We start from the raw sequence: 27,475 nt of genomic DNA, 5'->3' as shown, positions 1-27,475 counted from the left end.
AAAATGGAGAGGAAATTATCCATTCAAATAATACCGGCAGTTACAGACAAGGCCTTAGAGCTAACATAAATATCTGACCTTCTTTTATAGTTATACAAATGTAATATGTGTTCATTGCACTGTTTGTATCTCAGAATTCCTTCACTCTCTTGTGATTTCTACCTTTTAATCTGTTGATATGCTGAAAACATAAAGACGTGAAAAGTGCTGGTCGGGGGAAAGAAAAAGTGATTTGAAACTCATTGACATTTGAGGGGAACTTTTCCTCCTGTAAGAGTAAGCTTGGCATGGCAAGAGACAGGCGTTAGAAAGGGGAGGACAGCTCCTGTAGTAATGACAGGGCTTGCTAACTGGAGCTCATTGCTATGACACACACGGATGGCAGTGTAAATTGAAGGATGTGAATAATGCAAGAGTACGTGGCTGAATATAGACAAGTGGATAATTACCAGGGCAGGTTCTTCACTCCCACTTTGTCCAGTGGTCCTTAAGAGAATACTGTATTCAAATAATACAAAACAACGTTTGAGAATGTAGCACAGTAACATCCTGGGGGGGTTAGGGGTTTATGTAGCAGACAGGTAATATGGCAATTATGCAGAAAGTGATATATGATGATCAGGTATAGTGTTATGAGAAGCACTCCATGAAAACGATCACTTTTGGGATTTTTTTCCCCAGTGACCTTTAATGTGCCTTCCATTATATAGGTTTTATGTTATTCAGTAAATGGTCAGGAATAGAGTTTTCTCAATGCTGATCATGTAGATTGTCATTGAAAGGCCTAGTTGTAAGCCAATATCAGTAAACCGCTCCCCAGTGCCAAAACATTGTAATGGAGACATCTTTTATCATCATATTGACAGGGTTCTTTATATGACGACTGACAGTATGCAGCTTAACACAGATTTTATTTCAGAGCTGTCAAACATTTGTGGACATGTCTGCTGTCTGTAAAAAGTCTGGAATATACCAGACCTATTTTCAGTCACATATTTGGAGATAAACAGGAAGCAGCCGCGTTCACAAAAAGTAGATTTTCCTTTTTTTTCTCATTTCCCTCCCTTCAATAATCAAAACAAATATACACACAACAGATGGCCCCGGAATAGCAGCGTTTAGTCTGTTAAGGTTTTCCAAATAATTAATGAAGTGATTTGGCATGAAAGAGGAAAATAATATTAATGGATTGATGTCAGAGTTCATTTCACTGCCCATTTACACCTCTAACGAGGGTTACAAACACACACGCCATCATTTTCGAGGCAGAAAATCCGAATCTATTGAGCTACAGTACAATAAATTCTAATAAGAGACACTGCTGTAGCCCCAGAGTGGAGCTTTATGAGGAGATGAGGGGCGAAATGAGATGATCTCTTTCGGGAAATTGAGCTTTTCCGCAGCAAATAGTAACTAGATACAAGAAAGAAATTGAGTATAAATAAGAGAATAGCAAAAGACCATTGTGAAAATATATAAATAAAATAAAGTCAGATCAATAACAGTATAGAGTAGAACAAGAAGCAAAATATGAGAACCTGAGGAGAATGAAAACAATACATTGACTGATGCTGATGCAACACAATATGTCTTTTTTTTACACAATCAGGCTGATATAAGTAAAACATGTGTGTTGAATGTGTATGCTGTCATTGACCACCACAGTAATGATCAGGGTGATAGAAGTAAAAAGACAAAAAGAAGCCATTCGTGGCAGAACACTCAAACACGATGTGTTTGGTCAGCTGGTAACTGACCTGTATCAGTCGGAAGACATTATGTTGTCCTGTCATCCGTTCACGCACAATCTCACACACACACACACACTTGCGCACACACAAACACAGCATTCAGTCACATCTTCACTCACTGCTGCTGCTGAGAAGAACAGAAAATTGTCAGCACAATGCTGATATATAGTACATACTTTAATATATGCTTATTTATATACAGTCATTTCTCAGTGATTGTTACTATCATGCATAACTGGGTCACATATACGCGTGAGGGGAAAAGAATAGCATCATTATATGGATTGAGATTGAATTTCCAATATTTTTTTCATTATGTTGCGAAGATAAAATAAGAGGCAGATGTCGGTAAAACCCTTTTTCCCCCCTCCTCCATTGTTGTTGAGATTTACCTGTGATCTACAAAGGCTCTGGCTTAATGATTTCTGCCGTTTTGCCACCTTCACTCCAGTCTCATCTTCTTTTGATTCTCCTTCCTGTGTATCCAGGCACAGAGTGGTGCTTCCTCCAGTCCTATTAATTATGCATAAATGTTATACTTCAACTGTCATCACACGTCATGTTAAATATTATATGTTTCACCCAATGGCCAACAAAGCATGAGGAAAAAGGCTCATGCAGATATCTGGAACTTTTAACAAAATAGACGGAGGTAGCGACTGGATCCTTCTACTTAGCTGAGCAGCCTTTTAATTTTTTTTCCTTCAGTTCATAAAGGCCAAGGGTCATAAAGCATGGCTGGAGGTTTACGGGCTCATAAAGTACAATTGGAATGCTTATTTGACCAATCAGATCACTTGGCTGGAAGCACCCATTTTATAATAGCATTTAACTGCAATAACTTATGGCATGAGTGATTTCTCACTGGAGAGGGTTTAGTCAGTGGAAAGAAGCAAGTGGGTGTCTCACAGATGCTCAGACTCATGTGCACACACACACACACACACACACACACACACACACACACACACACACACACACACACACACACACACACACACACTCAATATGCTGTAACAAATAAAGGCATGGCTCTGTGGCTCTTTATACATTACCTGTTAATTGCCTGGAGATTTTTAATAGTTGAGACATTGACCTGAAAGATATGGAGCTTATATCACTGTTACAGCCCCGTGAGCTTTCTGAAGGATCACTTATTTCCGCTGTATTAGCGGCAACTCTGTGACCTTGCAGATTAATTTTTGCTCATTGCATGTGTCAGGTGCCAGATACAATACCAGGGATTTGTATATGTTTTTCAAGAGCAAGAAAGAGACACATGGAGGAAGGTTTGTGAGTTCTCCTGACTGTGTGTGGAAGAAAAGATGATTGCCACTCCGTCACTCCATCAGTGTGGCGATGACAGGTGATGGAGGTGAAAATGACTTTGGTTTCTGTAGCGATGTGCTGCTGTGGAGGATAACGCTACGCTTCCGGCTACTGGCAGGGCCTCTCTCATTAGCATGTGTCACATGTGCCTCAAGGCGGGTGTCACATAATAACTTTGTGTGCATGTTTGTGAATGTGAGTGTGTGCACGCGGGTGTGCACGGGCAATGCCTCTGAAGGATTTGTCATCCGTGGTCCCTGAACAGAGCGAGCCAGGGGACTGCAGTGGTTTGACTCTGGAGTTGATGCCTGTTCAGAGTAGCCGAGCAGGACAGCACAGGGTCAAATAAAGGATGACATCCCTGACACCCATTTTAATTACTCTATCTAGCTTAGATAGAGCTCGCCTGGCACAAGACAGCCAGCAGCCCAGTTCAGATCCCCAACTCTGCCAGCCTCTAGGTACTTACTGCACCAGAATCTTCCAACTCGAGCAGCGCTGACGGAGCTCAGCAGGTTTATATAATGCTCTAAAAGCACAAATGTGCGCCCCCTCTTTATCTGTCCTTGCCACACTGTCTGTACCCGCTGAATGAGATCAGACATGATGGACCTATCAATGGGCAAAAAGGAGACAGGTAAAAAGAAAGCAGCTAATTGAAGTCCGATGGAGGAATATGATGAAACAGTTATAGCCTGCAGAAGGATATGATGAAACAAACAGATTCAGATGAGACAAAGTGCTAGTGGGAACAAGCAATGCATTGATCTTCTCCATGCTGAGAATGTAGCTACTGTAGCGACACAGCATTGCCCATTCTCCACTAACTTGTGCACTCACAATGTCAGATTTTATGTTGTTCAATTTCGTTCCAAACTGTGCCCTTGTAAACAGTTTGTATATTAAGCCTTGATGTTTGTAAATTTGCACGCAGTGTGTTTCCAACCTGTAATGCAGTATAATGTGCTTAGTGCTACTGAGTGTAAGTGAGTGCTTGGCCATTCCCCAGAGAGTGATAGCAGCTGGATCAGACTAATCTAATACAGCCCCTGTGTCTGGGGAACCATCCATTGCTTATCAGATCCCTCATTCAATAACAGAGAGCTATGCCAGTTTATGTAGTTAAATGTGGAATATGTTCAAGTTTTTTTTTTTCTCTGCCCTTTATTTCTGTGCTTATGCAGACTCAATGGATGGTTGCTCCACAGACTGTAATGGAAATGGAGAGTGTGTGGCTGGACACTGCCACTGCTTCGCTGGATTCTTGGGTCCTGACTGTGCCAAAGGTGAGAAATACTTGATGGATGTTAATTCAGATTTTTTTCTAACTTTCAACAAATTCCCCAAAAGTCAATTTGTTCAACCTCTGTCTACAACACTCTGCCCAAAGTCTCTCCAGCTGTTATTCTTTCTGAAAATATTAAAAATAAAATTGAAAGTCTTTTTAATTTTCCAAAATAGCTGGCTACTGTTGTTTTAGCAAAAAATACTGAAGCCGGAGCAAAAGGTTAATTTGAAGGGGACTATTTCAGCAATGGATTACTAAACATTCGGTGCACTAGCAGATATTAACTTAAATTGTCCTTGAGACGTGTCTAGAACTTGGGTCTCGAACAGAGTGCACCTGTGGCAAGCTGAACTGATTGCATACAGTTTAGAAAGGTTATCCACAGTTCACACTGCATGTTAGGATAACAAACAACCCGTTAAATCCAAGGTTTAAAACCATTTCTAAAGCTCAGAGTCTTCCCAGGAGGACAATGGCCTCAATCTTTGAAAAATAGAGGGTGTGTGCAACCACCACCACTCCGAGAGTTGGCAGTCTGGCCAAACAAAGTAACTGAACATGAGAGGCCGCCGACATGTCACCAAGAACCCAACTTCCCTCTAACAGAGATTCAGAAGTCCTCTGCAGAGATGGGAGAACCTGTGGGCAATGATCTCAGCAGCTCTCCATCAATCAGGCCTTTATGGTAGAGTGGATACAGAAGCCACTTGAGTAAAAGGTACATAAAAAGACTGCTTGGAGTTCACCATCCAACATTTAAAGGACTTTGAGAGGACGAGGAGAAAGATTATCTGCTGTAATTTGACAGAAATTGACCTCTTTGCAAGATAACTCCAAACATTATGTCTGGTGAACACCAGACACTGATCATCACCTGCCACATACCATTACTATGGTGAAGCATTGCGGTGGTAGCGACATGTTATGGGAAGAATAAAAGCAACCAAATACAGAGAGGTATAAGCCAAGCATAAAGCCAAGACAATGCTGGAGCATCTGTGGGACAAGTGTCTGACTGTCCTTGAGTAACCCGGCCTTAAACCCTGGAGAGTTTCTGTGGAGAGACGGTTAAGGCACTTGCAATCCAACCCGACAGTTTGAGAGGATCTGCCAGTGAGAATGGGATAAACTTCCCAAATCCAGGTGTTCAAAGCTTGTAGAGACTTACCCCAGAGGACTCAAAGCTGTAATTGCTGCCAGAGGAGCTTGTACAAAGTACTGAATTAAGGGTGTAGTATTTTTGTAGATAAAAGATTTCTGCTTTTGATTTTTAATACATGTTTCACTTTGTCATACTGAGTTACTAAGTGTATATTAATGAGCAAAAGTGGCCTTTTCCCATTTAAAATGTAATCCACGAAACAAAGTGTGCAAAAACTTCAGGGTTCAGAATACTATATATTCAACTCTGCTCTGCTCTGTGTTTCTCTTCGTCAGCAGAAGAAGCGTAAGCATCTTCAGTCTCTCTTTGATTTTGCAGACACTGTTTAACTTTAGACATTGAAATTCACCACTTCCTGCAGGGAGGTTTCACATTAAAAGCCTTCTAGTGGCTCAACGGGCACCCCCTATCATTTCTAGTAAACTTTTAATGTAAAAAATCTGCAGGAAGTTTTTGAGATAGCAACTTTAACAGAGCCTGAAAATTAGCAGAGTGGAAGAAACTGAAATTAATGAGCTTTCCGTCTCTTTTCTCTATTGGTTTTACTCTGCCACTCTTCATCGTGCATGCTCTTTTCCTCTGCCTGTTTCTCATTCTCTCTCTCGCTCTCTCTTTCCTTTGTAATACGACTGTAGTTGCATCTGTCTCATTGTGTAAAAACAGGTGATGTGATATCACATCCTATGATTTATTTACGCTCATCATTTATTCATTCCTTCCTCTCATTTTTTTCCCCCTCATTTTCTTTCTTCATTTCCTTGGCACAGAGTGTTAGATTTAACAAAGGATCAAACAAACACATGCCCACACGCATGACTGCACCGGGCCTTCATTTTATATTATCCCAGCGAAAAAAGGCATTGGTTCTGGATCATCTTTCTGGTGCATTTGAAGTCTCAAGCTGCCACAGCTCCCCCGGCTGCAATGGAGGGAGGGAGGGGGTGGGGGGTATAACTGTCAGGGCGTCATCAGACACTCATGGACTTTATTTTACCTGGCTGTCATTACATTAGCCACACAGCTCTCCATCTCTGCGTGGAGATAGCTCTGCTTTCCACCCTCATTCTATAAACCCCTAATGCTCTCTTTCCTAATCTTCAGTTTTCACGATTGTTTTCACGGCCTGTTCAGAGCGAATGAGGTGACATTGGGGGGATTTTCTACAATTCCTGGGTTGCCGTGGTAGCCAGGCTCAGGTGGTGCTTGAGTAAATTGAAACAGCGTGAGGGATAAGCTGGGGAGTGTGTATGTATGTCCGTGCATGTGTGCGTGAGAAAGAGAGAGAGAGAGAAAGAGGGAGACAGAGGCTGCTTGAGGATTTGCTGAATCCGCGCTGTAGCTGAGATAAGAGAGCGTAGCCCCACTCACAGTAGGTTACTGCAGTCTCCCGGCTAATATACTGCACCACTGTGTATGTGTGTTTGCATGTGTGTTCCACTGAGTGCGTGGGTGTAATCTATGTTTGTCCTGTTGCAGACTCGTGCCCCGTGTTGTGCAGCGGCAACGGCGTATATGAGAAAGGAAGGTGTGTCTGTCTCGCGGGGTGGAAGGGGGCAGAGTGTAATGTGGAGGAAGGTCAGTGTATCGACCCCACCTGCTCCAACCATGGCTCCTGCATCCAGGGAATCTGCATATGCAGTCCCGCCTACAAAGGGGCGAACTGTGAACAAGGTAAGACATTTTTCAGCAGAGGCACACACCTCTCACTGTCACATCTGCACACCAAAGACTACTCCATCTATACACATTCAATTGAAGCACTGATATGTTTTTGGTTATATTTAAGGCTGTGCTTATCAATCATTTTGTTGTGACATTTGACAATGGATCAGATTACACATTTGAAAGAGGTCCTTCGTGGTGATTGACCCTCAGAGAATTATCATCCCAGTCTGCATATCCTGTCAGTTCCACAAAGCATTTCAAACAGTTCACAGATACCCTGGTTAAGTGGATTTTGAGTTATAGTATGTGTATGTATATTTTGCTTCATCGTTTTGGTTTTCTTACCAGCTCATCCACCCACTTTGCAGCTGTAGCAGGCAGCTGTTTTAAGCCCACTCAGCACCAAATGGCAGGCACATACAGTCAGAAACAATTGAACATAGTTGAACATATGATGGCTAAAGAGCCAGATAATCCACAGAACCAAAATACAATGGAAATTGGACTTAATTTCATCAAATTGGCAGAAACACAAGTCACTATGGGTACTGATGATGATACTGTGAGTGTTTTGTATAAATAAGCGTTGTTAGCCAGTGTTTCCCATCCATTACCTAGACCCCGCAACAGTCTCACAATAATCCATTCTTAACACTTCTCATAATAACTTCAAAGATCTCTGTTGCTTGTTTGCTCTTACAAGAGAAACAAAACAAAACATCCATGAAGTTTTTACCATTATCTCAAGGCAGTCAAAATTTGAAATAACGTTGGTAGATACCACCTTCGCTTTGCACGTTGCTGCGACAAGTAAACAGTTCTCAGCAGGCAATCCGACCTGACCTTACTGTGAATGATAGCCAGCTTCCACCATAAATCAATTGAATTATTTGGGAAACATTGTGTTAGAGTGTTGTAGTGTGTTCTGTTTGTTTAATTGCCTCTCTAGTGGCCAGTGATCAATAAATGCAGTGTTAATTCTAAGTATTTTTAATAGAGCCTAATTAATGCAGTTTGCAACAATTGGATTCAAGCAAAACACATATGAGTGCCTGGACCTGGATTTTTCATGCCATTAGTTTTTTCAAAATTTGTTGATATATAGGACCTGTTCAAACCTGGTATTTACATGTGTCTTGAGTGATCTGATTTAAAGAGGTCAGCTCAGTTCACACTTAGAAAGAGTTTTGTTTTAGAATGCGTCTCCTCTGACCACTTCTGAAAGAATCTCACGTCCCCGCTCTATATGCAAATAAACACGTACATCATTGCTGTTTGCAAAGACAAAATGTGTTGTTGTTTCTAGCCAGTCTGACTATGACAGACGGCTCCATTATCAATGTATGTGTGTGTGAGAGAGAAAGAGAGAGAGAGGGGAGAGAGAAGAGAGAGAAGAGAGAGAAGAGAGAGAGAGAGAGAGAGAGAGAGAGAGAGAGAGAGAGAGAGAGCGATACATGGTGGGGCTGAGCAAATCAATGCAGAACTTTCAATTTAATGGGATAGCAGCAGATGCTCGTGGAGGATAAATGTCCATAAATCCACCTTGAAATTTTATTTAAAAAAACACATTCCTTACAACTTTAGATCTTACCTAAAAATCATTTCACATCAAATTTTGTGTGCGGTGGCAAAAGCTAAAGACTTGTTAAAGTACAGGCAAGGACCGCCAATAGCCAATACAGCATGTTTTTTCATGCTGCAAATTCCCCAAAACATAAACAAATGTGGGCTGCAAAAAACAGAGCACAGGCGGTGCGCAGCTAATTCACTGACTGCAGGGCAACATTATCCTTTCTGTGAACATCACCCAAAGCATTGTGGGAAGACTGGTTGCAAGAACTCAAAACACGTTCCATCCAGAGAGAAACAAGAAGAAAAAAATACAAAGGAATAACAATATCTATGAACATTGCTCATTTAAATTTTAAATATCAGTAAATTTGGTGCCAGGATAAAGCAGAGCATGTTCAGTGTGGCTCTGTTAGGTCGCTCTCTGGAGAACACCTCTCTATTCAAATCATTGTGTGGTGTTAAAACATACAGACTGACAACATGAAAATTCCAGTTCCATGGTCGAACTTTGTTTCTGAGTGACTTTCTTAGCCCAGCCTTGGCGGAGTGATGCCTTTCGAGTTTTGCATGTGAATACAGACAAAATCACATCACAGCTGTTATCTTTAACTCACGGTGATTTTGTCGTTTATAAAATCAGGATACTTGCAGTACAGGGCAGGAGCTCTGAAAGGGTTTAGAAGTGACTGCTGGTGACCATGGACAGTGTAGTTCATGACCATTCAGTTGCTGTTTTATACCTGTTGCCTGACAACACAAACAGAAAAGCACGTATTAAAATACTGCATATGTGAGCTCAGAGAGTGGGAGAGAAGTAAACACATAAAGGGCTGAAACTGGCTGACACTAGGCAGACTGCAAATGTGACGCAATGACATCATGAATATGCTAATTGGACTATTCTTCCTAAATCCCACATTGACCATTGTCAGCCATATACTAGGTCTGCTTTTCCATAACAGCTGTCCTATATGTAGACTGCACGGCCACTTGTATGACCTTTTGAAGCAACTTAACTATATTTCATGCTCATGAATAGTTTATTTGTTACATACAAGACATAAGTTATAAAATATAATAAAACTAAATATATGTTTTAATATAGTGAGTGCAAACTAGGCCAAATAATCTACAATAGTCCAGGGTTCTTATGACAACAGCGCAAATGATTTGTTGTCTTGATCAAATCATTTACTTGCAAGTGTCCATTGTAAACCCACCTAATAAATTAGTGAAAACAAACACAGCCATGTTGTTTAAACAGTTACGATGTTACACTTGAACGTAACCTGACGGGACAGCTGTCCTGAAGACCGGCCTGCTGTCGTCTCCAGTATCCAGGCCTGTAGGGACCAAGTCAGGTGTTTGACCTTGAGCGGCGGGGCGGAGCGGAGCTGAGCTGAGCCGAGCCCAACTACGCTGAGCTTTGGCTCGGTGCTCAGGGCTGTAATTACACACACCAACACAGTGTAGTGCAGACCACCATGAGGCCTGCACACACACACACACACACACACACACACACAAATCAACCCATTTCACCCCTTATCAAAGCCTCAGATCTAAGTGTCCTATGAAGTGTAATGTTGTGGAACAGATACAGGGATTGTAGCTAGGGTGGTTAACTCCTGGATGGGATGCAAAGAACACTGCTTTCATACTCGCTGAACTGATGATTATAATGAGACAGCACCCTCCCCAACCCCGCAACCCCACCCCGCAGCACCCGCACCCCACCCGTTCGCAGCTGCCCACCCCACCCTTGCGCTCCCTCCCCTCACCTTTGACTCACTCTTGCCTCTCCTCTCGTCCTCTCTCTCTTTCTCTCTGCACAGTGGACTGCATAGACCCTCAGTGTGGCGGGCACGGCGTGTGCGTGCGCGGCGAGTGCGTGTGCTCAGCGGGCTGGGCAGGAGTGAGCTGTGATGACCAGCTGCCAGCCTGTCAGGAGCAGTGTTCGGGACATGGCACCTATCTCCCCGAGTCAGACAGCTGCGCCTGCCAGCCCAACTGGACGGGACCGGACTGCTACACCGGTACGACCTGTGGATTACTGTTCAAAATCTGCAACTGCAACATCACTAGTGTGCCAGTGTTCTTGTTGCACACTTTGGTCTTGGCAGATACTGTTTCCTGGGGATTTGATAGACACGAGGGAGAAATATTGCATTCCCCTCATGCTGTTTGTAAATGACATTTCCCCTCGTGACTCTCTCCCCCACCCGTCTCACCCCACCAACTAGCACTCACTTTACTGTGCATTTATACTGTGACACACACACTTATGCACGCACACTTTCCCTTCAGCTAAATAAAGAAAAAAAGTAAAGAGAAATCTCTATTTTAATTTTGTTGTAATGTTCCTCTGAGGAACATTCAGCTTGGTTGTTACCTGTGCGCTAAATATGAATTAGTGTGTGGTTGTTAAATACCGTTTTAAAACTCCTCATGTTTGTCCTTAGTAAAATTATCCTTTTATAAAAGAGAGCAATTCTACACAGATTTTTAGAGAAAACACTGAGCTAGTCATTGTAGAAGACAAGTAAAGCATGCGCACTGTAGTGTCTAAATTATAAAGTGCAGGACTCTGCAGCCCACAGTGAGAAAAGTGTCCTTGTCCTTGCAGTGTAAGCTGACAGGGGGGAAAATAGCCATTGTAAAACTGACTTTCTCTGTTCCCACCTCCCTAACTCAGTTCTGGCTTTGGATCTGCTTTTCTATGCACACTGATGATTTGAAGGTGGTTGGCATTAGCTCCCACTCTCAGGTGTATATGCATGCCATATTATAGTGATATATCCCATGATAATGATAGACCGTGGCTGAATATCTGAGATATGCTCTCTCTACCTGCCGGGCTTTTAATCAAAAGGACCCAGCAATTCTACATCCTGGTCTTGTTGAAGCATAGCTAAGCTAATGTAATTCTAATGGAGAGCTGAAAACTCTCCAACTTTAATCCACTTTTTCCTCCCTCTCCATGCCATGTATATTTAAATTGAAATAACTTTTTACTGCAGCTGGATAAGTAGTCTTTGTGTGCCTCCAGCACTTTGCTCTCTTTACTGATGGATGAGGCTTTGCTTCTGCAGAGAGAGAGAGAGAGAGAGAGAGAGAGAGAGAGAGAGAGAGAGAGAGAGAGAGAGAGAGAGAGAGAGAATGTGTTAGATGGTGAAGGGTTTACAGAAAAAATAGACCAAAAAGAACCCTTTTAAAGGGATCTTGCAAGTGAAAGGGAGGGAAAGAGATACAGAGAAGAGAGATCTGACAGAGACAAAGATGGAGAGATGAAGAGAAGGAGGGTTATTAACATACTCGCCAAATCTGATCAAAATGTCAGAAAAGAATAATCGAGCTGAATTGGAGTCCCTGTAGTTTAAATATGCAGTGCAAATACGAATCATTTGGCTGTTATTATGAGTCTATTCACTCTTCTCCTCCTTCAGGGAGCTCAGCTATTAGAGGTGGGAAGATTGCGTATTGTGAGAAAGTGCACTTTTTTTCAAGTCTCTGAGGTTATCCTCTTCTATCACTTGTCTTTTTCTCTCACCTAAACCCAATGGCTCACCCCCAGATCTGAATTTGAAACCTCTCTCCCTCCCTCCATGTCCCCTGTGCCTCTTTTTTACATTTTCTTTTCTTTTCGCTCAATGCCTCCATCTGTTCCCCTCCCTCTCATTCTCTCTTCCTCTCACACTTTCCGCGCTCTATTCTCACGTATATACCCACCCACCTGTTCGACAGAGTTGTGCCCGGTGCCGTGTGGCAGCCATGGTGTTTGTTCGGAGGGCCGGTGCCAGTGTGAGGAGGGCTGGGTTGGCGCCGCGTGCGACCAGAGAGCGTGCCACCCTCGCTGCGAAGAACACGGCCAGTGCCACGACGGGACCTGCATCTGCCAGCCTGGCTGGGAGGGAGAACACTGTAACATTGGTGAGTTGTCTGTTGATTCTTGTGGGGGTGTTTAATTATTCCTTGTGATATTTTGATTACTATGATTCATGGGATGAAAAAGATTTGTCTGTTGTGAATAACTTTCCTTTACAACTTCTTTTTCTCACTCAACTCTCACCGTGCTCCACCCGTAGTTACTCATGATTTGGATGTAGTGGTGAAAGGTAATTTATCTTTATTTAGGATTTAAATTTCAAATTGTGCTTGCTCCAACATGCTCATGCTAAAAAGTGTGTGTTTTTGTGTGTGTGTGTGTGTGTGTGTGTGTGTGTGTGTGTGTGTGTGTGTGTGTGTGTGTGTGTGTGTGTGTGTGTGTGTGTGTGTGTGTGTGTGTGTGTGTGTGTGTGTGTGTGTGTGTGTGTGTGTTTGTGTGCACTTTTGGATTTGGGACACACCTTGTCAGACGGCTGTCCAGGGTTGTGCAGCGGGCATGGGCGCTGTACCCTGGAGCAGAGCGGCTGGCGTTGCGTCTGCCAGGCTGGATGGAGTGGGCCTGGATGCAGCGTTGTCATGGAAACTGACTGCAGTGATGGAACAGACAACGACGGAGGTGACATTGTAGCATCATCTATCATTTTCTACCTCTTTTTCTCTTTTCTTACCTCTTTCACTTCTGTCTCTCTGGCAGATAGTCCATTCCTTTCAGTTACTTCTCCTCCTGTTCCTCCTGCCAAAAAACTCTGCCTCGTTCTTCCTCCCCCTCATTTCTCTGTGTCCCACTCCTGTAGAGTCCGGCTAGTCATTATTTTACTGAATATGTATTAGTGTGTGTGTGTGTGCATGCGTGCGTGTGTGTACGTGCAAGTGTCACTTTTTCCTCTTGTCACAGCTAAATGTCTAATATGCATACCACCTGCTAGGATAAAAGGCACTCAGAGAAATTTTCAAAAGTTTAAGCACAGCAAACGGCACTGCTTCTTTGGTTATGAGGTGTGTGGTGACAGATGAGCGGTACAGTGCGTGTCACTCAGCCTCGTTGCTGTGTCTTCTATCCTCGTGTGCAGAGACAAGAAAGGAACGTTTTCTGCAGGAACAGGGGCTCTGCTCATTACAATCATCTCTTCACTCTTTCACTTACATCTTCAGCTCTTCTCCAATACATAACACATATGTTGCAATATTACATTACTTTCAACTGTGCCAATTTACTTCGAAACTCCATCAAACACCCATTATGGGCATGCCTGTGAAGCCGGTGCCGTAATCCATCATTGGAAACAAGATAGTGTCGTTATTGTTTGGGGGAAAGTTTTCTTGTCTGCACTGCGTTTCCCCTGAAAGCTCCTGCTGAAGTTCCACATGGTCCATTAATGTTCACGAATATCTCCATGCACTTTCTATACTAGTAGGGTCCAGTATGAAATGAAGGGGACTCTACACAAACACACACACACACAGCTATGTCACTGTTTAACAGTTGAGCATGGGATGTTTGCAAGTGTGTGTGCAGCAACTGTTCTAATCACGTTACAGAAAAACAAGCACCAAGATAGACCCACCATCTTACTTAAATGGAGCGATGCTTGCGAGCCAGCTCAGGCAGTCAACTCGAGCAGCGCTGCTCTATTCATGTGACATGCCTCACTCCCTGCAGTCCTCTAACATACACGCACTCCAAAATTGGAGCTCTATTTAAGCTGCAAAGATTTCCCATCTCTCCCTTTGCTTATCAATGCCTCTGCTGCCCCGGTATGCTCCGCCAGGGGTTAAATGTATTTGCTCATCACTCCCCATTATATCAATATAATCACATATGAAGTGATTAAGAAACTATGTTCTGCTGCTGCGATAAACATTTCAGACGTGAGTTGTCTTTACTGAACTGACAGAGCTACATCACAAGACTTCACTTGAACAAAGTGAATGTTTCCAAATGTCCATGGCTAAGTGATTTTGACATGCTAAGCTAAATGTTGCCAGCTAATCCTGTTAGGTTACTCATTAACCCTAGTGCACAGCCTATTCCACTCACTGCCATAATAAGTGCACATTTCATATGAATTACTCACATCACAGATTTAATTAAACAGAAGGAAGTGCACCAAGTTACTGACATCTCTGGTGAATTGTACCAAACATTGTGCAAGCATTGCACTTCTCTGAGGTTGGCTCCCCCATGTCATCAGGATGTGAATAAAACTGTTTCAATTTGTGCATGTTTGTGCACAGAAGATAAAATATGTTGCTTGTACCAGTTTTAAGGGAAGTGAAACACAACACTTTTAAGCATGGGCCTATTATACCAGCACCCTATTGACGCCAGAATGACTCCAAAAGTGGTCTTATTTGTCTTTACATTGTTTGCCCCAGTTTGTGTTGTTTCCGCCGAAATCTCAGCAAGTTAACACGAGAGGAGTCGAACATGAACAACCTGTCTATAACAATTCTAACAGCGTTTTTAAAGTTTTCCTCCACTGACACACAAAATGTAATTTGTGTACTCCTGGAAGCTCAACCAACAGCACCGCTGCTAAAAAAACGTCCTAAGGGAAACATATGGTGCATGTGTCGTTCCACAACAGTGCAGGAAGTCTCTCAAAACGTGAATTACAGACCCTTCCTCTGGATTATAACCTCAGAGCCATGTCGTAAAAAATGTCTTGTGGACTATAAAATAGTGGCTGAGGAAAGGGACTGTCTGAGTCATAGCGGGACCGTAGCCGGCCAACATTGTAGGCACCAATGATTTCTGTATTGAATCAATGGATTACTTTCTCTTTCATTGTTCTGATTTTATTCTGTTGCTAATTTGTCTTTCATCTTTGCCGTTTAGAATGATTATAATGATGCTATATGATGCTATAGGGAAAAACGTACATTTACATCTCTACAAGCACATTCATCACATGACTTTAATCTTCATTTCCATTAATAATTTTAAATGACCATAAGTTTGTTCAAACATCAATTTTTTACATTAAATAAAATAAAAAGGACAGTTCCTTAATCAGGGTGACTCAGGATGCAGAGCTCGTCGCCCCTATGCAGAGAGTCGGTGGTTCCATTCCATTTGGTAAAGTGTCCTTGGGCAAGACGCTGAACCCTCAATTGCCTCTGACAGCTGTTCAGGCAGTGTGTGAGGGATGTGTGATGGAGAAAATGCTGCACTTTGGTGCACTGGATGTGTGAGTGAATGGATGAATGGCAAAAAGTATATTGTAAAGCACTTTGAGAGGTCATCAGGACTAGCAATGCTTCTATATAAATACAAATCATTTACCATTTAATCCAATTAATCCAATTAATGAACTCTTCCAAAACACTACAACTGAAAGCAGGCAGTACAAACTGTAGCTGTGTAATTTAAAGTATCCATAATTGCTTTATTGCTGAGAGATGGATGGGAATATTGATACTATTCCAATCAGTATGAGATGCATTAACAGCATGGAGTCCTGTCACCACTGTTCTGTTGAAGGCACTGCGCATGTAAATCCTCAAATTGTTGTTTTTGAAAAAAGCTGTAGAGTTGCTGCAGTTTTTTTTACCTTTGGACAAAGCTGAACTGTGTCTTTTTGCTAAGCTAAGGTACCTGGCTGCTGGCTGTAGCCTTTATCCCGAATGGAGAGATATGAGAGATCTATAAATTTTTCTCATCTAACTCTGGGCAAGAGAGCAAAGAATCGTATTTTTCAAAATGTCAAATTATTCCCTGAGAAAGCATTGAAGGTGTAACAGAAAGGTGCTGTTGAGTTTTATTGTAGTACTTCCGTTTTTGGAGGTAAAGATATCTGTGCTGCTTTTGATATGGCCACGTCCCATGAGTCATCCACTATTGAAATGCTGGACTAGCCCTTTCTTCCTCTCCGTATGAATAGGTTGAGGTAGAGGTTGTAGCGGTCGAGGTGGTAACTGGGTGGATGGAGGAACGGGCATAATATATAACATGTAAAAAGGAAAGGGAAAGTATATACATACTTTATGGCATAACGGTATGTGGTATTGTAATGCAGTATGAATATTGATGAACTTCCCCATGTGTTTGTACTGTAGGTAACAAATGGTGTAGTTTAGGTGTGATTATGCTACAGAGCAACTCAGGAACAAAGCCTCATGGAGACCGTTTACACTCCTCTTATCTTTCTATCCTTCCACCTCTGTGCACAGATTCTCAAAAACCATCATTTTCTACCACACAATTCAGCCTCATCCTCCTTAATTGGCAGATAGAATGTAGGCTCTCATAGCCTTCTCTCGGAGCAATCTTTTTGTCTCTGAAGATAGACAGAGATGGAAAGATGCTATCACAAATAATCAGAGAATAAAGAGGAACTTTGAAGAGAGAGTTTCAATTATTCCGCCTGGATGGGAGAGAGGAGCGCGTGTATTGTTCTTCCTTTCGGGGAAAAAAAACCTGCATTCATTCTGCACACTAGGCAGTGCAATTACATGCACATTCATATTTATATGAATTCAAAATCGACATATCCACTGTGCTTCTCTGTATGTAATCTTTAACAGCCATGTGTGCCTAATAAGCTACATAATGTGTTTTCGTTTACTGAAATGATATTATAAATTCAAGTACTTCTAAGTTGAAGTAGGAAATCTTATGGAAATCAACCATTGTACCTTTCTTCCTCTGCAGGTTATAATAGAATATTGTTGGCCTTTAGTTCTCTGCACTGTGGTCAGATGCATTTAAATGTCAGCAGTGTTTCCTGCCTTTTCAGAAACAGGCTTGAAATAGGAAACACAAATGCCAGCCTGCATGGCTCCTTTTACCTTTTGCCGCTTTGGTTGTGTATCCATGACTCATTGTTTACACTGGACTTTTATGGATTGCATTCAAATATTGCCAGTAATTCAAGACTGATTTATGGCAATAGAAGCTATGATTGTACACTGATAGCCCCTAATGAATCTCATTTGATTGATACCCGTGATAATGATGATACATGTGCAGTTCATTGGTGTAGATAAGATCACTATAGTAGAGTTTTTCGTCTGCCAGCAGCACAGCTGAAGTTAATGTCTTGCCTTTATTAACTTAATTCAAGCTTTCCATAAACAATTCATCATATGGTATTGTGTCTAAATGTGTATTTTGTTTTATTTGGTTTCATTTTGTGCTTTTTTATCTCCTTCTCCATTTCAGATGGCCTGGTGGACTGCGTAGACCCCGATTGCTGCGAGCAGCTGAGCTGTGGCTCTGACCCCCTGTGTCACGGCTCCGCCGACCCCTTGGCCCTGTTGCAGCAGAGCCCGCTGACTCCCGTGACACCCCCATCACCCACCAGCACACACACACACAGCTTCTACCGCCACATACGCTTCCTCCTTGGCAAGGCAGCTACACACACTCTCCCTGGAGACGTGCCCTTTGATACCAGGTATGCGTATTGTCTACCTTTGGTGTGTCTGAATACCTTCATGTATTTGTTGTGTGTGTCTGTATCCTTGAGTTGTCCTCAGTTGTGCCACTGCACTGTGTGTTTAAGTAGTGGATAATTAGGAAAATGCATCTTTATTAATGCGTTTAGTCATTTATCGCCTGTTCGTTCCTTAATGAGAGTGTGTTTTCGTGTGAATGGGGCTTTCTCCGTGTTCACATGCCTTTTCCCACATCTTAGTGATCTGTGTTTCCCTGGAGATCAGCAGTCACACAGCACTGTATTCTGGTCCAGTATCAGTGTCAGGCTGAAGCTGTAGGCTACAACCGAGTACTTGTTTGTTACATATTAATGCTTAATGTGTCATTCAGTTATACCAGTCGTAAAGGTGTCACCATAAATGTTTCATTGGCCTCTCACTGCCTTCTTAACAGGAAATACATCTTGCAGGCACGATGATGACCTAGAAAGTTCAGTTGGGAAAACAAGAACTGATGCCTTAGTGAAAAAAATGACAAAGTGCATTTTTTTTCTCCCTGGTTCACTTGTGGAATAAACAAATAAATTAATTATGTGGCCGGGTTTTTTTAGAGGGGGAAAATCGATTGCAGCTTTCAGGATAGGAGTAACAAACGGGCAAACGCAGCCACCTGGAGAAACCTCACTATCCTTCATTTATCCCTCCTCTGGAGTAACAGAGCCTCCATCAGTGAGTGTGTGTGCGCACTTGTCTAAATCTCTCTTTATTTGGCCAGCTCAGCTATTCCAGCTTTAGTAAGGAATTTCACACTATATGTGCAAAATCGAGACGAATATTTCAAAATAGCAAAGATGTGACTGATAGTTTAAGGGCTATGTAAAAAAACAACAGCCCTTTTTGCTGCAGGTACCACTCTCACTGTAATATAAACATGTTGTGGAAGTTTTGTTTTTAACATGACAGGCTGTTGAAAGGTTTTACTGTGGGTGAAGCTATATTTATGGTCCTTGTATCCTAGCAATCTCTGGCATATTTTTCTGTGCTAAGGAAAGGAATTGTACCGAGCAGAATAAATGCAGTTGCTTTTTCTTCATGCACAAGGTTGTTTGCCGAACACATCACAATATTCCTTTCTCTTCAAACAATGATTATGTTCTCCATCATTCTAAAGCTGTCATCCCGTCCTCTCTGTGCTGCTTTTCTTCCTCTCATGCCCTCTCGCTTCTTTCTCTCTGTTTTGCCAGTCGGGTAGCAGTGATCCGAGGTAGCATCGTGTTGCAGGATGGCTCTCCTCTGGTTGGTGTCAACATCACCTTCCCTCAGCATCCAGAGTATGGTTACACTATTAGTCGACAGGACGGAAGGTAAACACACAAACACAAAACAGACATTTGTCTGTTTTTCTTGTCCTTCTCCAGTCTTACGCTCTTTTATTCTCACTTTACTTTATAGTTTCGACTTGGTCACCTTGGGCGCAATGTCTTTGACGCTGATGTTCCAGCGTCCACCCTTCCTCCCACAAACACGTACAATCTGGACGCCAAACAACAACTTTCTTGTACTGGATCAGGTGACCATGTCCAGGGAGGAAGCTCAAACTCCTAAGTGTGACATCAGGAGTGTTTTGAGTCCCTACCCACTGGTCCTGCCCTACCCTCTTCCCAGATACACCAGAGCATGTGCAGAGAAGGGACCAGCAGTACCTGAGCTACAGGTACTGTTCTCTTTGTTCAACTTAATACGGCTCTGCTGGACACTTCAGATTTAATCTTTCACAAGAGAGGGGTGAAAACACTTCACCAGCTTGTTATTCTAAGTAATTTGTAATTACTTGCCTTGTAGGTGGTATTTTTCTTCTTTCTTTTCACCCTCCCCCGTTGTTCATTGTATTCTTCATGCAAAAACACAGGGGTTTCCAATACATTCATTTCATCTGCAACGAAAAAAGCAAACGCCACAAGACCGGCAGTTCACGTTAACCTGCAATCTGTACAGACAATCATATGCAAAAAAAAAACACCTCCCATTATGTTTATCGCATCTTTAGGTAACATGGCGTCACTGTTTGTACACAAATTTGGAACAAAATATCTATGGGTTTTAGACTGTTAGACCAAAACATAACACTGGATGCCACTTAAAGGAGGATTTCATGAACATTCTATCTATTTAAAGCTACAATATACAACTTCTGCAACTCATGAGCTAGCATGAAACATCGCGACATCTTACAGCGGCTAACCCTTGCTTGAAGACTTGGCGCGAGACAAGCAGTAGACCAGAAACATGCTCACAAATGACCGGTCAGGAGGGAGCTCTCACCTCCGCCTTTGGCCTCCTCTCATTTCGGTTAGAAGAGCGAGGTTTGCCCAAAAGCTTTAGCAAGGAATATCTCTGCCAGGCTGTCAAAGTCTGGGTCATAGAAGCCTTTGACAGCACCTCCACATGAGGATACGTTTTGGAGCATAACAAACTTCAACTGAAAAGTATTGATTGAAAGATTGACCATCGAAATTATTATTATTCGCAATTTGTCGTAAACCAAAGTGCTGGGCTACTAAAAGCCTGAATATGGCTAAGAACATGTATGAACTGTAACAACACACACTTTAATGTGTACACATGTCAGTCAGTAAGAGTGATGGTCCGACTCCATTTGTAACAGCTCAGCAACAAACCAACCTGCTCTCATGGGATTTTGCAAATTTATTTGCATCAAATATGTACGGAGCTAAAGGAAAATGAGCAAAATGCAAATTTGGGCTCAATCCATGTACTCGTACGCCACAAAAGCAAATTAGGTGTCTCAAAGTCAGGTCTGGAGGTCAGGCTGGTGATTATATATTTATTTATTTTAATGTGCCTCCAAGGATTTTTTTTACAGTGTCCACCTTGATCTTATTCCTCCACCTTAAATTCTCCGCACACAGAAAGTTGTTTTCTTGTTACCTGGATACATGATGGATTGCAGAAAATGTCACATCCAATATGTGATATGGTCCACATTGTCCTATTGTGGCAGAGGGAAGTAATAGTTTTTATTTGTTCGCATTATTCATTTCCACAACACATCATCTGCACTGCAAAGTTCAGCCGCGTTTTACCAAATCAGATGATTGGAATGAACAGATCGTTAAAATGAAGGAACATTTCATCCTCATGACAAATAACACCTTTGTCCCGAGAGGCAGCGAGCGCACAGACACAAAGAACAGTACTCAGTGTTCACAGCGAGCTCAGCGCCACCCACTGTGCTCACCTGGGTTAATAAACCTTAATAAGCTTTTAGACTTCTGCTGAAAATGTCTCATCGTCGAATAGAAAATTTGATTCAAGGTGATCATTGACTGAAAATTAAATCAGATGTTCTCCATCAGAAATATTATAGAGAGAGAGATTAATGTTTCCTCCAGCAGATTATTAATCGCTTATTAGAAAAATGAATGTGGTGTTTTATTTGCTAGTGTGTAAGGTATATAATGTTTGTACATTTTCTCCCCTTCTGAATTTATTTCATTCATTGATTTGAATATGGTGACAGCTAATGATTTCTTAATTTATCTGTCACTTAAAAGGTACATTTCTCTGTCTATAAAATGTAAGAAAATAGTAAAGAGCCTGCTATTCCCTATTTCCCTAAGCCCAAAGATTTATTTAATTTAAAAACACAAAATATTCAACATACATACATTTTAGAAGCATTTCAAATCAATTCTTAGTTTGCTGTTAAGTTACTTTTCAATGTTCTCTCTGTTGACTAATTGATAACATGTTATTAGAAGTTAATCTAGAAGTTATTCTTTACTAAACAAATGGAAAGGTTTTAGATTTTTTATGATTATTATTATACTATGACTAACGTCTATTTTGAGTACCTGTTGCAAATTTCTGTGCAAGCTATTTCTTTGTGTACCTGTCAGTAGCACTTATCCTGTCAGCATTATTGTGTTAACAAATGCAAAGCAATGATAAAACACCTTCCTTACTTTTTGTCTGTCTTTAATTATTCTCTGCTGTGTTTCTCACTCCACTCTACATCTCGTTCTCCCCAGGCTGTGCAGGAAGAAGTTTCAATTCCTGGAGGCTTTGTAAAGCTCAACTATTTGAGCACCCGTGCTGCAGGCTACCTCTCTCTGCTGCGAATCCTCCTCACACCTCCTTCCCCGTCATCCCCCGTCTCCCCACTGGGAGGTCTGTCCAAGGTGCACGTCCGTGCGTCGGTCCAGGGGAGGCTGTACCAGCGGTGGTATCCTGCAGGGCCTGGCCTGGTCCACAGGCTGGTGTGGAACAAGACGGATGTTTACGGCCAGGAGGTCTGGGGCCTCACTCATGCAACCGGTATGTAGGACATGCAATACAATGGGCCTCATTTACAAATTTGATCTTAAGTAAGGGAAATCATAAAAACATGGGCTTTCCTTTTGTAATCCTAACACCCAAAGTTCAACTTTTACTAAGGACCACCCTACATCACGTATAAGCAAACCTTTTCTAGTCTTTATACCAAAAAAGCTAATCACCTCTTTGCTATAGATTCTCAGTCGATGCACAAACTTGGGAGTGGTGTCAATTTTAACATCTAACTATTCTACAAGAAAACAAATACTGCTTCCCAAAATACATAACTATTCAAGCTTAATTTTTCAATGGAAGTATGAACCTGTGCAGCTTTGCTTCCAGATGTGAAATTCCTGAGGGATACGGTAAAATGTCTTGCTAAATTTAACTGAATAAAGAACTCCCACTTCTCAGGCCCTTTGAAATACAAATGTTTCAATCAGCTGAGTCACCGTCTACGTTCAAATCCAGCAAGAAAAATGCTATTGTTCTCCATAGTAACTCTCAGGTATTTGAATGACTGCTTTGCACAAAAGCCTGGTTGTTACTTGGTGTGTAACGGTTGACCGTTCAGTATCAACCGATTGTTAATGGAAAGTCTCCCACTGAGAAAAGATTGGAGATTTTCTTATAAAAACATAATTATCGTGGGCTCTGGGTTCAGATTTTTAAATAGTGGTTTCACAACTGCAAATTTACCAGAATAGTCACCATATGTCAAATATTCTTTAGTCTGGAAATAAAAACTGAAGCGGAGCACCTTTCTGAGACCTTTAGGACCGACAGTAGAGAAGACTCCTGGTGTGTTGATGGCAGGATGCATGGATCTGCAGACATACTGTTGAAGGCATCTGCAGTGTCAGGGAGATGCTGAAGAATGTCTAGATAATTTGGACAGAACTGATTTTGTGGAGACATGTCTGTGCATATGCTCCAAACATATGTCCCCCCCCCCCCCGTGTCCTCTCCCACCTGTGCAAAGAAGACGTACTGGATATATAACAATCGATTTAAAGATGCTATAAAGGCTTTGACTGTTGAACTCTCCGTAGGTAATTTGAGAGGTATAGTATCCACTATCTGTGTGCACCACTTTTCTGTGTGGAAGGTTGTAGACAAAGACGGGCGCTGCGACAGAGAGCTTTCCAATAAGCACTGGGATATAGCAGGCCTACCAGAAGCTTTGTCCACTCGAGTGTATGGTCTCGTACACAGATTGCATCTCTCCTTCTCTAGCCCTCCTGCTGATCCATACCCTCCTCTCCTTATCTGCGGAAGCGGCGTTTCATCTGCCCAGCAGTTCTCTCACATTTGCTCAACTCAAATGATCCTGTTTTCTTATTTACCCTGCTTTTCCAAGACGCCTCCCTCCATGCCCTCCTTTTCCTCATCTCCTGTCCTCCTCTACCCTCCTGATAATTTTCCTATGTTTCTGTCCTCTCCCAAACTCTCTTTTCTTCTCCTCCCTACTTGTTATTTCCTCCTTTCACTCTGATCTGCCGATGTTACCTCTCCCCCCTCGTCTTCCTCTGCCCTTCATTTTTCTCTCTTCTCTACACATTTCTCCCCCGATCCTTCCCCTTTATTGTCCTCTGGGCTTTGTTGGCACTATGACAAAGACGTGCACACACACACATGCACGCACACACACACCATTGTGTGTATGCGCTTACCGCTTACACACACCCTCCATGTGTGTGATCTCCCTTTCTCCATAGTCGGAGAAAGGGAGATCATGCTCTGTTTGCTGGGGTGAACACATTGCCTGAGGCTTCAGCAGAGGGGAATGAAAGCTTTCACCTGTGAGATATTGAGTGTGCATTTATGTTCTATGGCGTGCACGCTTATTGTTTGTGAGACAGTGTGTATACGTGTGCTGATGGTGTGGGACATTTTTTGTAATATAGCTACAGCAATATTCGGTTGTGAAGCTGTTCTCAAAACACTGACACTTTCCCTTTGAGATTGCTTTGCCCGTTTTGTCCTGGAAAAGCCTTGTTCCTCAAATATAGTCGGGTTTATTGTAGAATTTTAAAAAACAGAACAATGTCCCTATTGACGGCAATTTATTTATGGCTGGTTTTGATGCATTTTCATACGGATGGATTGGTTTCCTGGTCATGAAACGTGTTTTTCAAGGGGATGTGCATTGTGAATAGAAGGGTCACAAACTACACAATATGTCCCATATTGTGACCTATGCTTTTATTGTAGAAAAGTCCTTTTTGTGTCTATGTAAGCATTTCTTTTATATACAGTATATTGTTACTCAGTGGCTCTCACTCCTATTTTCTGTACAAGATCACAAGCCTATCCGAGCTTCAGACACATACAATAGAAACAAATGAGCCTTTTTAATGAACTTAAGAGCAAGTTACTGGACTTAGAACTTTTGTCCAACACTGTGAGATTTCTTTTTCTCCTTCAGAATCCCCAGTGTCCCAAATTACCCATTATTCTCCCTCCCCAATCACCTTATCGATTGTACCCATTGAGTAGGAGATTTAAGTTGGCCCTGTGTGCCTGCTGAGAGTTTCTCTCCACGTTAAAGGGAATCTCCCGAGTTTGTGCATAATGCGAGCGCCCCTACTTACGCATTCCACTGTCTCCACTGTTCTTTATGCTGACTTTGCTCCCCAGTTCCCCTTGAGTGCCCGTCAATTCAGAGGCAACGCTGGTTTACAACGAAGCGAGTTAGCGAGATCAGTGTCAACAGTGACTGACAGCGACAACTTTACTTCTACAGCTCCTTTGTCAGACTTGTCAAGCTCTTCTTCCTGTACAGTATATCAATATCTTCATTCAAGATATGTGCCATCATTTTGAAATATGCCTAAATTAACTGTATTGAAATCCTAGAGCAGCGCATTATAAAGAGCTTTTGTATTTCATACAATTAACCTGAAAACAGATATGGGCAAAATATTAAAAAAGCATCTCTCTGACTTTATTGAAAAGTTACTTTTAATGAAAGCATCACCCACTAGGCACCAGTCTAAAAATGTGCACATGATATGATTTTTCTTTTACAAAAAGGTGCATTCAAATCAATATTTTTATACAAATAAATCATCAAACTGAGTGTGATTTTAACAGGCCGTGCAAAGTGATGAGCCCACACAGGGACATCACCAAACTCTGCAGTTCTTCCCAGGCATTGCTTTTCTTTCAGCTCATTGTTTTGGTTTCTTCAGCCCACAAACGCTCATCAAAGATGCTTCTGAACACAGCAGGCAGCTCTCTGCAGACAAAGAGCTCAGATAAACCCACTGCAACACATCTCACAGCACCACACAGCAGACGATGTTAGCATCATAGTTGTGAACATAGCATTTAACTGCGGAACAGCAAGATATCTGGTAACCAAAACAAGAGTGTTTGTTGGATGTGTAAATAGGCTGCTATTTGATAATGAGACGACTGTAACAACTTCATGAGGTGATAATATGTTTTCTTTGACCTTTGCAAGTCTGTCCTCTGCCTCCAGTTTAGAACAAAAGTAAACACACAAAAGTACTTTTTACAATATGGTAAGATTGAAAAGTACTTTATAAAGATTTCACCAAAGTTAAGGCACAGAAGTATCATAAGCAAATTATAAAAACGATATGTGTTATACTTATTTCAGATGAGAATAATATATTTAAGATTATTGTTTTTTACAGTTTAATGTTGTCTACTGGTGTTGAGTAGTTTAATCCATAGAATGAGATGTTCTGATATAATGTTTCCCTCCCAGAATTATACTGATCCAATACCAGAGCATTTAGGTGTGCTACTAACCCTGTATGGAAGTGATGATTGCTATCATTGTTGTGTGGCCTAGCTCAGCTTAAACCCGGTGGAAAACAAATACATACAGAGAATTAATGCTGTCGACCTTCTCTGATTGTCTAATTTCACAGTTATAACTCAATAAAACACAAATAAGTAACACACAACAATTATTTCATTTAAATAGAAGACGCAATTTCTGAGAAAAGAAAATTGTCATTTTATTTGGGTGAAATTAATATAATTTAAAGATGTGGTATCAGATCGGTACACAGATTTGAGTACTCGCTGATTAGTATTGTAGGCACTCCCAATGCTGTTATCAGAACATCTCTACTATAATGTGTCCTAGAGTAACTCATATGCTAATAATATGTAACCACAGTATTCAAATGAGCAGAGTGGAGTAAAAATAGAAAGTTGAAAGTACGCTAACCCATAAAATTTCCATTTCAGTATTTGAGTAAATGTACCTGCCACCTCTGAGAAAAGCTCTGCATACATTTCTCTCTGCAGTGTATCTGTGTTTGTGTTGTAGAAGAGCATGAGACAAGTACTCATTTGAGTGTTTACATGTTTTCTAAGGCCCCTATGGCTTTGTCACCTGCTGCCTTTAAACGTTTTCCAAGTCTGAAGTGGTAAATTACTGTCGAAACATTTAATCCTGCCAAGCCAAAAAAGAAAAAAGGCTGTTGATAGTTGTTAGCTGTAGTAGGATGCTGCACAGCGTATCATTACGACTAAGAGGCCAAGCAGCTAATTCTAGGGCTCCTTCATGAAGATGGGCTCCTCCTGATTACGCCTCCACTTCTCAGTGATCTCTCTCAAACACACACACACACTGATGAGATCTCACCACAGGCCTTTCATCTGTTTCACCACTCAATACAATACAGTTTTGAGAGCTATGGCTGTGTGTGTGTGTGTGTGTGTGTGTGTGTGTGTCTGTGCGCTTGTGTGTAAAGTTGCTGTTAAGTTCTGTACAAATACCACCACATAGTCATTACGTTTGACATACCATTGTAGGACACTACGGCATATAGCTCTAACTGTGCGTAACATCAAGTCCTCTTGTGTTTTTGTGTTACAGTGTCGGTCGGCTATGAGTACGAGTCATGTCCTGGTGTTATCCATTGGGAGAGGAGGACGGCTCTGATGCAAGGATTTGAACTGGTCCCTTCAAACCTGGGAGGCTGGTCACTGGACAAACACCACACCCTCAACATACGCAGTGGTGAGTACTAGACTGTGGGTAGTCGACCATCAGGACCCAATGGGCCGGGTTCCAAGTAGAATGTTAAATGATATTTGGGTAATATACGTCTTCCACAA

The 27,475-nt window shown here is 41.9% G+C and overlaps 1 protein-coding gene across 1 annotated transcript in view; it reads left to right on the top strand.

Moving 5' to 3' along the window:
* tenm1 (teneurin transmembrane protein 1) overlaps window positions 1-27,475 on the top strand; it is a 179,577-nt gene that overhangs the window by 95,651 nt on the left and 56,451 nt on the right. Inside the window, exons 9-19 of the mRNA XM_034598108.1 lie at window positions 4,265-4,366; window positions 7,007-7,201; window positions 10,603-10,803; window positions 12,512-12,697; window positions 12,853-12,882; window positions 13,122-13,268; window positions 17,817-18,051; window positions 19,276-19,395; window positions 19,484-19,745; window positions 22,084-22,369; window positions 27,234-27,377. Of these exons, the coding sequence (XP_034453999.1) occupies window positions 4,265-4,366; window positions 7,007-7,201; window positions 10,603-10,803; window positions 12,512-12,697; window positions 12,853-12,882; window positions 13,122-13,268; window positions 17,817-18,051; window positions 19,276-19,395; window positions 19,484-19,745; window positions 22,084-22,369; window positions 27,234-27,377 (1,908 nt within the window). The remainder of the gene's footprint in view (window positions 1-4,264; window positions 4,367-7,006; window positions 7,202-10,602; window positions 10,804-12,511; window positions 12,698-12,852; window positions 12,883-13,121; window positions 13,269-17,816; window positions 18,052-19,275; window positions 19,396-19,483; window positions 19,746-22,083; window positions 22,370-27,233; window positions 27,378-27,475) is intronic.

This window comes from Hippoglossus hippoglossus, chromosome 10 (assembly GCF_009819705.1).
Source record: "Hippoglossus hippoglossus isolate fHipHip1 chromosome 10, fHipHip1.pri, whole genome shotgun sequence".
Classification (NCBI taxonomy): domain Eukaryota; kingdom Metazoa; phylum Chordata; class Actinopteri; order Pleuronectiformes; family Pleuronectidae; genus Hippoglossus; species Hippoglossus hippoglossus.
This window is presented reverse-complemented; position numbering and strand designations above follow the sequence as displayed.